The following is a 12718-nucleotide window of genomic DNA, read 5'->3' on the forward strand; positions in this document are numbered from 1 at the left end:
GCTGGGGATCTTGCAGCATTTTTTAAAAGAACAACACTTATTACTGAAAGTTTTTTCTTATATCAGATTAATTTAGTCCTTTGCATTGTCATAAAGGTGAAGTCCTGTGATTGGGGTGGCAGAGCATGTGTTTGAGTCATTGAGATGGAGAAATCAAAACAACAGAAAATAGCTTCTGAAATATACATATATAGCTTTTTCGTATATAATTTCAAAATACAGGTAAATCCTCTCAAAATAAGTTTGTTATTCATTAGAAACTTTTCATTGCTTTATATTAGAAATAACTCTGTGTGTGTGTGTGTGTGTGTGTGTGTGTGTGTGTGTGTGTTAAAACCAGCATGGGAATATGGGTAGCTTTTAATTCTTTACTTTTTTTTTTAAGTACTTAAGCTTTTGCCAGTTTTCTTGGAGTATTTTAGTTCTTCCACCCCACCCTCCCTTTTTGGCAAGGCTGCTTTCAGCTTCCAGCCAAGATAAGAACAAATTAAACTTCAGTCACGTTAGGCCACACTAGAGTGGTGGTTACTCCACTCTATTTATTCCACAGTATTTAGCCAGCAGCACACTGCAGCAGTAGCTACTGCTTAGTGTTTATTTATTTCACTTGCCAGCACCAAAAGCCTCTGAACAGTGGCATAGGCAGAACAGCTGCTGCCTCCTCAGTGGACCGCTCATTTCCAGTGACTCTGGTGCCTCCGACCAGCTCTGCAGCTACAAACTGCATTCTGATTTAATCATTTGTGTGAGCTTCTATGGTGACACTGTAATTCATTGATAAATTCTGCATTTTTAGATCTCACAACTAGGTAAGACTTATGGAAATCCTTTGATATGGGGAGTAACTGTCTTGGGAGAAAGGAGTACCAGAGCAGAATCACATAGCAATGCTCTCTTCTGTAGTTCTCCTGACCTACAGCCTCCCAGAAATTGTGTGACGTAGATGTAGGTGAGAACACTCTCGGGAATGTTACATAATGGACATCCGGAACTGATGTGGTCCCATTTGACTGATTGGGCACTGAGGCACAGCTTCCCAGCATCATCTTAAGTTACTGATGTAAAGAAATGGCTTAAGGAGAAGCAAAGTGTTTTAAAATAGACTTGGCCTAAGATAATGAAGACCCCAATTTTAAAAATAGCCATGCTTTTCTTAAAACATTCTTTAATTCACTTAGCACTTGCTTCTCTTCTGTCTGAAACCCACAGCTGTTAGCCTGATGTTGAGTGGCATTTGAGAAAAAAGTAATTCTGAATGTGGATGTTAAATCGTCAGCCTGAAGTAAACCTGTGTTTGAGGAGGAGTGAGTGGGTCCACACTCTCAATGGGGTATACAGCCCAGAGATGCTCAGAGACCTCATCTAGATACACAGCTCTGTCCAACAGGGACAGCCGAGCATCCCAACTGTGGCTGCTGCTGTTGCTTCCTGAACACATGCTATTAGGAGGAGCCTCACCTTACAAATAGATTTGCAGAACAGGAAGAAGGTTCTTGGAAGGGAGGATTGTGATGGAACCGATAAATATCTCTGTTTTAAAATCTCGTACAGCCTTCTGTTTTTAAATCTTTTCTTCTGGATGAGACATTAGTCTTTAACTGAGGATCTCTGTAACTGAAGACAAACAAATAAAATACCAACAGGAAGGAGATTATTAAAAGATTTTATGTATCTAAAATATTTCTATCAGTAATGCACTCTAGCTTTAGGAGATATAAACTAAAGGAAGGAACATTAAATAAAATCAGATTTTTTAGCTAGAGGCGTGGTCACACATGCCTGTAATCCCAGCACTTGGGAGACTAAAACAATAAGATTGTGAGTTCAAGGCCAGCCTGGATGTCTAGCTAGGTCCTGCCTCATAGCAAAAAACCTCTCACAATAATATCCTTTTGTCCGATTAATTTTTCTTCAGATTGAAAAAAATATTAAATATTTCCAACTCAGGGCTGTTTGATAGTTATATCAGATCATTATCTTGATAATGTGTACTAACAGATTAGGTCAGAATTCTAGCTTGTCATAAATCCATGAATGAGTTTTAAGTAAAAAGTTAGTGCTGTGTGATCTTTTAAGGCTAAATTTAGGATGCTTCTTAGAATCAACTTAAGTAAAAATTTTCTAAATAGACACTAATTTCACTAAACCTTGTCCTAATAAAAGTCTTATAAAACTTTCATCAATAATGAATAGGTATTTACTGCCGTCAGTGAATTTACCATCAGAATTTCCCACAAAAGACTCAAGTTAACTGCTGTTCTCCCTTGGGTTTAAAGATTTGGGACTATGTGTGGTGTGATTTGTAGAAGTGAGTGGGTCGTTTGAGATTGTCTTACTATGTATCTCTGTCTGGCCTCGAATTCCAGAGGTCTGCCCACCTCTGCCTGAGATTAAAGGTCCATGCCATCATACCCAGAGAGTGAGTGTTGAGAAAGGGACTTTCCCTTCTCTATGCACAAGACAATGGCCTGCATCTTTTGTGCTTATTCCTGCTACCCGTTCTAGCCTAGTCAAGGAAAGATTGAGAGAGGCAAGCCTAAATAGGTCTCCAATTTATTCCATGGAGATGTGCATGCAAAGAGGCCTCTGAAGAAGAGGTTAGAGCCTCCTGCTCTTATGACTGAACTTCATTGTTGTAACTTCTTCAAATGAAAGAAAGAGATAAAAACAAGAGGTTTTTAGAACTACTTTTTATTATCTCTGTGTTCACACATGTTCATGAGTGTGGCACAAACAAGCTGTGTGTGTGTGTGTGTGTGTGTGTGTGTGTGTGTGTGTGTCTCAGAGGACAACTTTTGGATGTGATGATGACCCTGGACTCAGGTCATCAAGCTTTTATGACAAAGGACTTTTACCTGCTGAGCCATCTCGTGGTCTTTTTAATAGCTTAGAGGGGTTTGAAACTTTTTAAGCAGTTACAAATAAGGCCCCTGGCAATTGAGACCATTTTAACACTACTTAACTTACCCTACTACTCTGTAAGATTCGGTTTCTAGTTCTTTATTCTCTTAACGTCATCTATAGGAAGTTTAATTAAACTGAAAGCAGGGACTGGATAGGTTATTGCTCCTGCCCTCTCTCCAGGTAGATAAACCAGCAGGTGAAGCTCCGAGATCCCGGTAGCAAACTGAACCTGGTACAAGTTCCTGTCCTTGCTTCTTCCCATCGTACATTCCTTTGCCAGTGATAAGTTTGAGACAGGACAAGAAATCACTTGATTATATTTTACAGTCAGTTGTTTTGTTGTTTTGTTGTTTTTGTTTTTCTACAGCCATTGCTTTAGGAAGCACTGAAGCTAGGGATACATTATAAAGTCCAAAGTTGTCTATATGGGTAAAACATTTGGGAACTTTAAAGACTAAATTGTTGGGTCTCTTTTGAAAACTGAAAATAATAGTTTTAATCATTGTTTATCTGAGACTCTAATACTTTTCTTTTTTCTTCTTAGATCCCAATTTTGTTCGGACATTTCTTACAACATACAGATCCTTTTGCAAACCTCAAGAACTACTGAGTCTTATAATAGAAAGGTCTGTCAAATTTAAATGTTTAAATTCTTTGATTTTGAAAGGATTAAAATACATGTTTCCCATAAATGTGTCAATAAGCATAACTGTGAGTGAACTTTTAAGATAAAACTACTGGCTTTATAAAAACATGCTAACTTTGATCATTTAAATAAATTTCTCATTTTTTTCCTTGATTCAGTATTTAAAACTCCAATTTTTCAGGGTTTAGGCCACACTGGGGATGGAACCATGGGCCTCTGATTCGATTTAAGCAGTATTTCCAGCCTGAATTAATCAAGTTAAAGGACTATGTAAATATGTATGATTTAGACTCTAGGCTGGACATATGCCTATAATTCAAGAATTTGGGAGATAGAGGCAGTAGGATCAGGAGTTCAGGGTCATCTTTGACTATACCTAGCGAGTTTAAGTCTACCCTGAACTACATGAAATCATGTCTGTAAAAGTAATGAGAATTCAGATTTTAATGCTTCACAAGTTCTAAACAGATTTTCAAATATACTACATATTGAATAAAATGAATCTTGTCTGAGAGCAAATGCTTTTATCAAGGGAAATGTTTCTCATCTACCCAAAGAGCAATCAAGTTTCCAGCATTACTTTTAAAATTATTGCTACTGATTAATCTACAGACTAAAAATGAACATTAGTCCCATTTGCTTAAGATTTTATGTATGTTTTATTTTGCTTCTAGTTAGCTTTAGCTCTGCTGGCTAACTAGAAATAATAGTTAATAATAAATAAAAGAAATATCAGTTTCTTTTTTAAAATATTTGAATTAGCTTTTATATTATAAAAGTCTTGTGAATTTTCACTGATGTGTGTATCTGTACTAATTTTTTATAGTATTTTCTTGATTGTAAAATAAGTTTGTGAATCTGGATTTGATATAGTATTTTTCATTAATTTTTTTCCTGTTTCATGTTAGATTTGAAATTCCAGAGCCTGAGCCAACAGAAGCTGATCGCATAGCTATAGAGAATGGAGATCAGCCCCTGAGTGCAGAGCTGAAAAGATTTAGAAAGGAATATATTCAGCCTGTACAGTTGCGGTAAGTAGTGAAGATGTATGTGGCTACAGTAAAAACGGCAGCGTCTAAATTGTGTGTTTCAAAGTGGAAATGTTTAACAACTGTTCCCAACCAAGGCAAAGGGAAGCAAAGTAGGTGGATTAATTAAGAATCTTATCTGCGTTATTACAAGCCTTAGTAGATTGTTTACTTGGTAAGAGCTGCTCGTTTCATGTTTGCATTCAATGTGAGATCCCATGTAATCCAGTTGTGTTAATGCCACAGAGTGTTAAATGTGTGTCGGCACTGGGTGGAGCACCACTTTTATGACTTTGAAAGAGATGCAGACCTTTTACGAAGAATGGAGGAATTTATTGGAACAGTGAGAGGTATGTTTTTCTTAATTTCCGACTTGTCTATGTGATAAAATTACCAATATGATTATCCTCAAATGATACCATTGTAGCTCATTTGAAAATGTTAAACTTTCTCATAAAGCATCATTTGGGATGGGTGTGGTAGTGCACACCTTTAATCTCAGCACTCAGGAGGCAGAAGCAGGTGGATCTCTGTGATTTCCAGGACAGCCAGGGCCACAGTAGTGTGACCCTGTCTCAAAAAACAAAATGCTTTTCGGGCTGAAGAGAGGGGGGGGTGGAATGGGAGGCGGTGGCGGGGAAGAGACAGAAATCTTTAATAAATAAATAAATTAAAAAAAAAATAATAACAGAACCCAATACTGAATCTTGTAAACTGCTCGATAGTTGTCCTGCTGACTCAGCATCCTTTCATCTGTTTCAGAACTGGTTCTCAGTTCAAGTTAGACCACTTAATTGAACCATGTGCTACCTACAGGTACATGCAGGAATTCACTGTAGCACATGATAAAGGTGTGTGGTTAGGTAAACAGAGCAGATCAGAGAGATAATAAATACCACGTGTCATACTGACAGACTACTTTTTTAACATCAATCACTAGCCAGATACATAATTTCAATTCTTTACACTTTAGTTTACTCTTGAGAAACTAGGGTTAATTGTATCTCAGTTTCCTTTACTTTAAAAATGCTGTGATTATGTGACTTTAAAGGTACCCTAGACAAACCTGACTTTATTATCCAGTGTTCAGTCTAAGTGAAAATCAGAAAATAAAAGGTTAAATAGATTACTTTCCTGTACAGTACAAAAGACAGCCATATCAAACAGGAGACTAATATGATCAATCAGTCCTCATAATTGGGTTATAAAATGCAGTATTAATTAGATATGTGAGTGAGTGTAATCTACTTTTATTAATCTTTTAGTTTGTATGGAATAAACGTTGGATGGAAGGATTATAAATATAGTATTTTGAACTAAGGTTCAAAATGTTGGCGGTGAAATATCAAATTACCTTTTATATTCATTTAGGAAGGGTCTAGATACACGCCAAACTATTAACAATGATTACCTGTCGGAAAAGGATGAGAGCAAGTTGGGGGTAGGGGAACTCTTTAGTGTTTACTTTGTTCATTTGAACTTTATAGCAATGATTTATTCATGTATCACTTGTGTTAACTTTAAACATTTTTTAAAAATAAAGTATTAAAGAGTATTTAAATGTCTGTTAAAATGTATTTCAGGTAAAGCAATGAAAAAATGGGTCGAATCCATCACTAAGATAATCCAAAGGAAAAAAATTGCGAGAGACAATGGCCCAGGTCCTAACATTACATTTCAGAGCTCGCCTCCCACAGTTGAGTGGCACATAAGCAGACCTGGGCACATAGAGACTTTTGACTTGCTCACCTTACACCCAATAGAAATTGCTCGACAACTCACTTTACTTGAATCAGATCTATACCGGTATGTTGTTCAACATTCAAGCTGAGAAGTTATTTCAAAGTTCATTTTTAAAATGGAATACATTTTCTGCCTGTTAGGGTTATCTTGAGATGAAAATGCGAGAGTAGATGATATATAAGGCATAACAGACAGTTCTGGTCTTTTTACTCCCTTGGTCGTCCTTGATTGCCCTTGATCTACTTAACTTTGTGCACTTTCTACAGTTACCCCTGCTTGGTAAGCTCAGTTCAAATCCTGGCAGTACCAATTGCTGGCTTTAGTTTCCTTGTGTAACTGATTTTCTGTTTGTTTCCTGCAAGGAAATTGAGGCCAAAGACTGTACTAACTTGTAGGACTGTGAGGTTTCCAGTGTATGCCCAAGGCTGAGCACAATGCAGGGCCATAGGAACTACTGCTGTAGTCACTAGAGTACCACATATAGCTACTACTGTTTAAAGTTATGTCCAGTTATAGCCCTTTCTAATTTAATATTGTTCATCGGTGAAACCATCTGAAAAATATGATTCTGGTTTTAAATTCTACCTAAAATATCAAAAATATTAACCGCTAATTGAGAAAAGGAGCTCAATTTATAATTTCTTCTTCCTAAGTTTATCATGGTCTCCAAATGTTAATTAGATTTTTTAAATTTAATTTTCAGAGACTATTTTGCCAGGATGGTTTTTCTTTTCTACCTACCTTAAAAGCAAAAACAAACACCATCAAAACAAACCAAAAAGGAATTTTAGTACTTACTGTATTCTCATTGGTTACTTATTAGATACTATTTAAATACTGCCTCACTAATATTTATAAGTGCCAGGAAAGACATTATGCAAAAGTATGCAATAAATACAGAGAGCCACCATGATGATATATGTTGTAATCCAGCACTCGGGAGGCTGAGGCAGAGGGCTAAATAGCAAGAACCTAGGCAAGGCCACATATGAAGACACTGTCTTTAAAAATAAACAAATGAGCAAGCAATAAATGCATTATGCAAGAGTATCTACCAAAATATTTTAAATCTAAAAACAAAAGGAAAAATTGTAAATATTTATCTTGTTTTCACCAATTTTCTGGTAAAAGAGGAACACTTATAAAATAGTTTAGTTTTTTCTTATGTATATACTGAAGAGGAATGTGATGTGGCGCTTATGTTGGTGATTTTAGAGCTGTGCAGCCGTCGGAATTAGTTGGAAGTGTGTGGACGAAAGAAGATAAAGAAATCAATTCTCCCAACCTCCTGAAAATGATACGGCACACTACTAACCTCACTCTGTGGTTTGAAAAGTAAGTGTTGTTGGCCTTTTTGTTTGTAGCCATGGCTAGGCTGTTTTGCATCTGTATGTCACATGTCTGCTGTACTTTCATTCCCTTTCTTATGCACTGAATAGTTTCCTGATGTGCATCTTAGTTTCTAATGGTCGCCTGGAGCAGAGTGGGCTGCAGCTTCATTCCAGCAGGCAGATGCCCTCCTACCTGTGTCTCTAGCTCCTCTCCTTTCTGTAGTTCGGGTACACCTAGTTAATGGTGCGAACCCAGCAATGCATCCTTACAACTATTACTTCCCCATCTGCTGTCACCATCTTAACCTTAAATGACTTTTTTCATCCTCTTTTTAGTTCTGCTGGTGGCAGGGTATTACATGCACTGTAGACCCAAAAGTACGTTCATATATATTAAGTCAGTTGCTTTTTAAACCAGGTAAAAGGGGAAAAAGTGAAGGAAAAAATTAGTCATTTGGTGTGTTTTTATTATTATATAATTACCTTTACTGGTGTTCTTTATGTAGATTCAAATGGCCATCTGGGCTCACTTGTTTTCAGCCTGAAGAGAACTTTCTTTAGCGTTCTTGTGCAACTAGCAACACAGGTGCGGGGTTTATTGTTGTTATTTAAATATTTTGCCTTTAGTTTTGAACAATAACTGTATCTTCAAATTAGCTAATTTTTATTCTGTCAGGTCATATCTACTATTGAGCTCTCCAGGTTCTCATTTCCAAGATTCCAATTTGTTCTTTTAATAATTTTTACTACTTTCATGATACTCTTTCTAGATACATGTTGTCATTATCATTCTTTTTCATCTTCACGGCTGTCCTTTTTTTAGTTCCATGAACATATTCTTTGATAGTAACTTTGAAATCTTTCTGTTAATTTGACATCTGGTCACTCACATAGGCAATATCTGCTCCCTGCTTTTAGTCCAGTGTTTAGGTAATACTTCGTATTTCTTTATGTGCTTCACAGTGGATACAACAACTTCCAGTACTGCCCTCTGCCTTCTACAGCTCTCTCTTTGCTACTCAATGTGAAATAAACTAAGCAGTTAGATCTGGGGTGTCCATAGTCAACTCTGGGAAGATGGGTCTGGTATGGCTCACATCCACTCCCTCCTAGACTGCACACCCCAAGCTGTTAAATATTGAACTACTAATTTCCATGCTCACTCTTTTGTTGTGAAGAGTTTCCTGGTAGCACAAATTGCTGTGCAGAATAAACCAATGAAATGCTGGCTTCTTGGAAGATAATGTTTCCAAGGTCTTTAATCAACTGATACTTGTTCTAACCCCAGGAGGTTCCCTCTCCAACTACCTTCCTGGTTCTCTTGAGAAAATTAGATAATGCAATTTGAGACTATATCTCTTCTTTGTTTCTCCAAATTCTTCCCAGGTGCCTTTCAAGACAACTTCCATAGTTCCTGAACACACCTTTAGGTTTAAACTCTCAACTCTCTGTTGTAAGAATGGCAAGAGATTAGGAGCTGTCTGTGTGCCTATGTTCTGGAGAGGAGAGGGTTAGGTACTGTGGCCTCAGGTTCTCTTAACCTGCCTCTTGGCATGGAACCACTATATTGGGAGCCAGACAAAACTCTTTTCTCGGAGTTCTAATTACCCTACAGTCTCAGCTCATAAGTTGGCAAAAGGCAGGAGTCTTCAAAGCTGAACTATTAAATATATACTATAAAGTAAATAAATACTAAACTGCACTCAGATAATAAAATCCTGCTCCTCAGGGTAGGAACCCATCCAGCTACCCACCCCTTCGCCCTGAAAATCCCAAGCACTAACTAGGTGGTCTTAACTACAACATCTGGATCCAGATTCTTCAGAGGAAGGAAGGGGAGGAGGAACAATTTTAGTTGAATTAGCCCATTCTCTCTTCTTTACATATTATTTTATAGATTTTCCTAAACAGACAATATTTCATTTGTAGCTTGTTCTTAGGCCCATCTTCAGAGACTCGTGAGTACTGTGAGTTAGGATGGGTGAGTGTGGTTTGTTTTAATAGTTTAACTGGAATGTTATGATAGAACCAAGAAATGGATGCATTTTTTAAAAATGGGGTCTGGAAACTTTAACTCTGTCTATTGACTATTATATATTTTGTAAAGATGTGACTTCCACAGATTGTATTGGGATTATAAGAACAAGCAGCAGGTAGCATATGAAACAGACTGGAGGAAGACCTGATGCAGTGAAGTTACATGAAGTGAGAGTTTGTTTATGTTGTCAGAGACAATTTACCTCTAAGAAGAAAAACTAGAATTTTCTCCCAAAAATGTTGCTCCCTGGTTTCATTTTTAAGTTGATATATTTTAATTTACAGAAGCTCTTTCTTACCATAGTAACTGTAATGTGTCTTACTGGGAAAGAGAACTGTAACTAATAATGTCCTTGGACCTTTTCAACTGCCTGTTTAAGGGAAAACCATTCCCTTTCTTTGTAGTGTGACAGATTGTTTATTGACCTCAGTGCTTCTGAGCTCCAAGTTCAGTTAGTTGATGTGGAATAAAAAGCATTGCAGCTGATCATAATTTGTACTCAGTAATAGCTAAAGATAAAAGTCATATTTGTAGTACATGTTTTAAATTAGTCACCTGATAAATTAGCAGGAATATATTTGTATAGAATTTCTTCATATATAAATATGTTACGTTTAATTTGATAATAAGCTGTTTATTTTGATGGTTTCAAGTAGAGTGATTTTATTCTTGGTATTATGTTAGCCTCATCAAGAAACAGTATAATCTGTGGCTTTCCATTTTAGAAATTTAATATTATTTAGTTTTACAATTAATTTTTCTTAGATTACAAACTATTAATATCACTAGAAACTAGATTTATTTTTTTTCTTTACTGACAATAAGTAAGTTCTCTCAAACAGAAAGACAGAGTAAATGTTGAGTGTGTGCGTTTGTTTGAGAGCAGGCAATCCTGGAGCTCACTGTGTGCTACAGGCTGATGTGATGCAGTCCTGCCTTAGCCATCCCAGTGCTAGGCTTTGCAGTTGCTGATCAACCATACTTAACAGTATTTGATGGGAAAATCATGATGTCACATATTTTATATCATTCTGTATAATAAATTAATTATATGAGTTTTAGATACGCAGTATGTGAAAAACAAAGTGCTTTTTCTTTAATTGTTTCTAAGTAGTTTGTTTTGTTTGTTTCTTGTTCTGGGGAACTGAATCCAGAGTCTAATACATGGTATATCCCATACCATTGTGGTACCTCTCTTGACATTATTTTTTTTTTATTTTAGTAAAATATTTCAACTGACTCTGCAATATACCAATGGTTATCTTAAGAGCTATTTCTACAAACAATGCCAATTATTTCTATATATCAGAAAACAAAATTAAGCTGGATATGATGATGTACATGTGACTGAGGCAAAAATATTACCATACCAGTTCCAGGCCATCTTGAGCTACATAAAAAGACTTTGTTCAGGCAAACACAGAAATCAATCACTGAAACACGATTGTGTATACATTCACACAGAGGAAGCAACAGTTCTAGAATAAGCATGCAAGAGCATACCTAAAAGACAAGCATTCAGTAAGATCTTAACTATTCTAATTCTGATGATAGAGGATGTGCTAAATATATTGGGGATGAGTGTCCTACTGTAGTAGTTTAGATGTTAGAAAGAGTACGTGCTCCACCAGAAGCCTGCTTTTCTCTGTATTCTGTCAACCCAGTGTACCGCTGTAAATGTCTTTTCTGTGGTCACACACGCACTCTCTAGCTTACTGTTTTCGTTAAAACCTTTTGAATCATAGCTTTTTTGGGAAAATTCACATTTTTAATTCTTTTCAATTCCTAGATGCATTGTAGAAACAGAAAACTTAGAAGAAAGAGTAGCTGTGGTGAGTCGAATAATTGAGATTCTACAAGTCTTTCAAGAGCTGAACAACTTCAATGGTGTTCTTGAAGTTGTCAGTGCTATGAACTCATCCCCTGTTTACAGGCTAGACCATACATTTGAGGTAGGTTTGTACATGTGTTTTCAAATGATCTTCCACTGCTTGTTGTAACAACAAGAATTTGCATGGCATAGCCATTATATCCCCAGGAGCTATGGTTATTAGCATAAGACTGTACCAAACTGGGCCGTGCTGACGTAAAAGCTGGGGAGGGGAGTACATGGCCCTATCTCTTCCACAGGATATAACTGTAGTTAGTGGTTGCTGAGAGAGCAAGAAATTCTTTTTCAGTGCTAAGGACCTGTGTTCCTTAAGTAACCTTTCACCCATGTTCCTGTAAAGCTACCCTAATTAACTCAGTGGATCACTTGGGGGTGGGGCTGACAGTAGAAGGGAAGACTGGTTGGGAATGAAGGATTCCATGGGGAGGAGGGCTGGCCAGAAAGAGATCTGGGTGAATGCAATCAAAGTGCATTGCAGACATGTATGAAAATATCATAATTAAGTCTGCCATTGTATATAATTAATTTAATAAAATGGGAAATCAGAATTTTAGCAATTATGGTACTTAATATTTTAATGTTTCATTTGTTTTTTCAATAATAGATTAAAAATGGACTTACCTAAATTTCATAATGAATGGTTTCTCTTTTTAAATTAAATGTTCTTATTCATTCATAGGTTCCAACTTGTTAGAAAATAAAACATTCAGCATTTTACTTTCTTAATTTTGTGTGTGTGCACACTCAGGTGTCTACCATAGGCACACGTGAGGTCAAAATGATTTTGTGGAGTAGGTTCCCTCCTACCATCTCAATGGCATTCTGAGGTCAAAATCAGATCACCAGACTTGAATACCAAGTATCTGTCTGCAGACCTACATCCAGCAGTTTGTCAAACTCAATTAACATTCACATGAATTATAGGAGGGGTGGCAAGATAGATATGCTATATCATGCACATTTTTAAGTTTATATTAAGGTGTAATAAAAAAAACTTTAAAAGAAAAACAGCATTAACCAGGTGTGGTCATTCATGCCTTTAATTCCACTTGGAAAGGAAAGGGTAGGTGGATCCGTGAGTTTGAGGCCAGCATAACCTACATAGTGAGTTCCAACCTGGCCAGGAATACACAGCGA

The 12718-nt window shown here is 36.7% G+C and overlaps 1 protein-coding gene across 1 annotated transcript in view; it reads left to right on the plus strand.

The window, feature by feature from the left end:
* Sos1 (SOS Ras/Rac guanine nucleotide exchange factor 1) overlaps positions 1 to 12718 on the plus strand; it is a 92868-nt gene that overhangs the window by 63092 nt on the left and 17058 nt on the right. Inside the window, exons 11-16 of the mRNA XM_005360757.2 lie at positions 3449 to 3530; positions 4459 to 4581; positions 4825 to 4928; positions 6162 to 6384; positions 7537 to 7656; positions 11480 to 11642. Coding sequence (XP_005360814.1) covers positions 3449 to 3530; positions 4459 to 4581; positions 4825 to 4928; positions 6162 to 6384; positions 7537 to 7656; positions 11480 to 11642 — 815 coding nt within the window. The remainder of the gene's footprint in view (positions 1 to 3448; positions 3531 to 4458; positions 4582 to 4824; positions 4929 to 6161; positions 6385 to 7536; positions 7657 to 11479; positions 11643 to 12718) is intronic.

This window comes from Microtus ochrogaster, linkage group LG3 (genome assembly GCF_000317375.1).
Source record: "Microtus ochrogaster isolate Prairie Vole_2 linkage group LG3, MicOch1.0, whole genome shotgun sequence".
Classification (NCBI taxonomy): Eukaryota; Metazoa; Chordata; class Mammalia; order Rodentia; family Cricetidae; genus Microtus; species Microtus ochrogaster.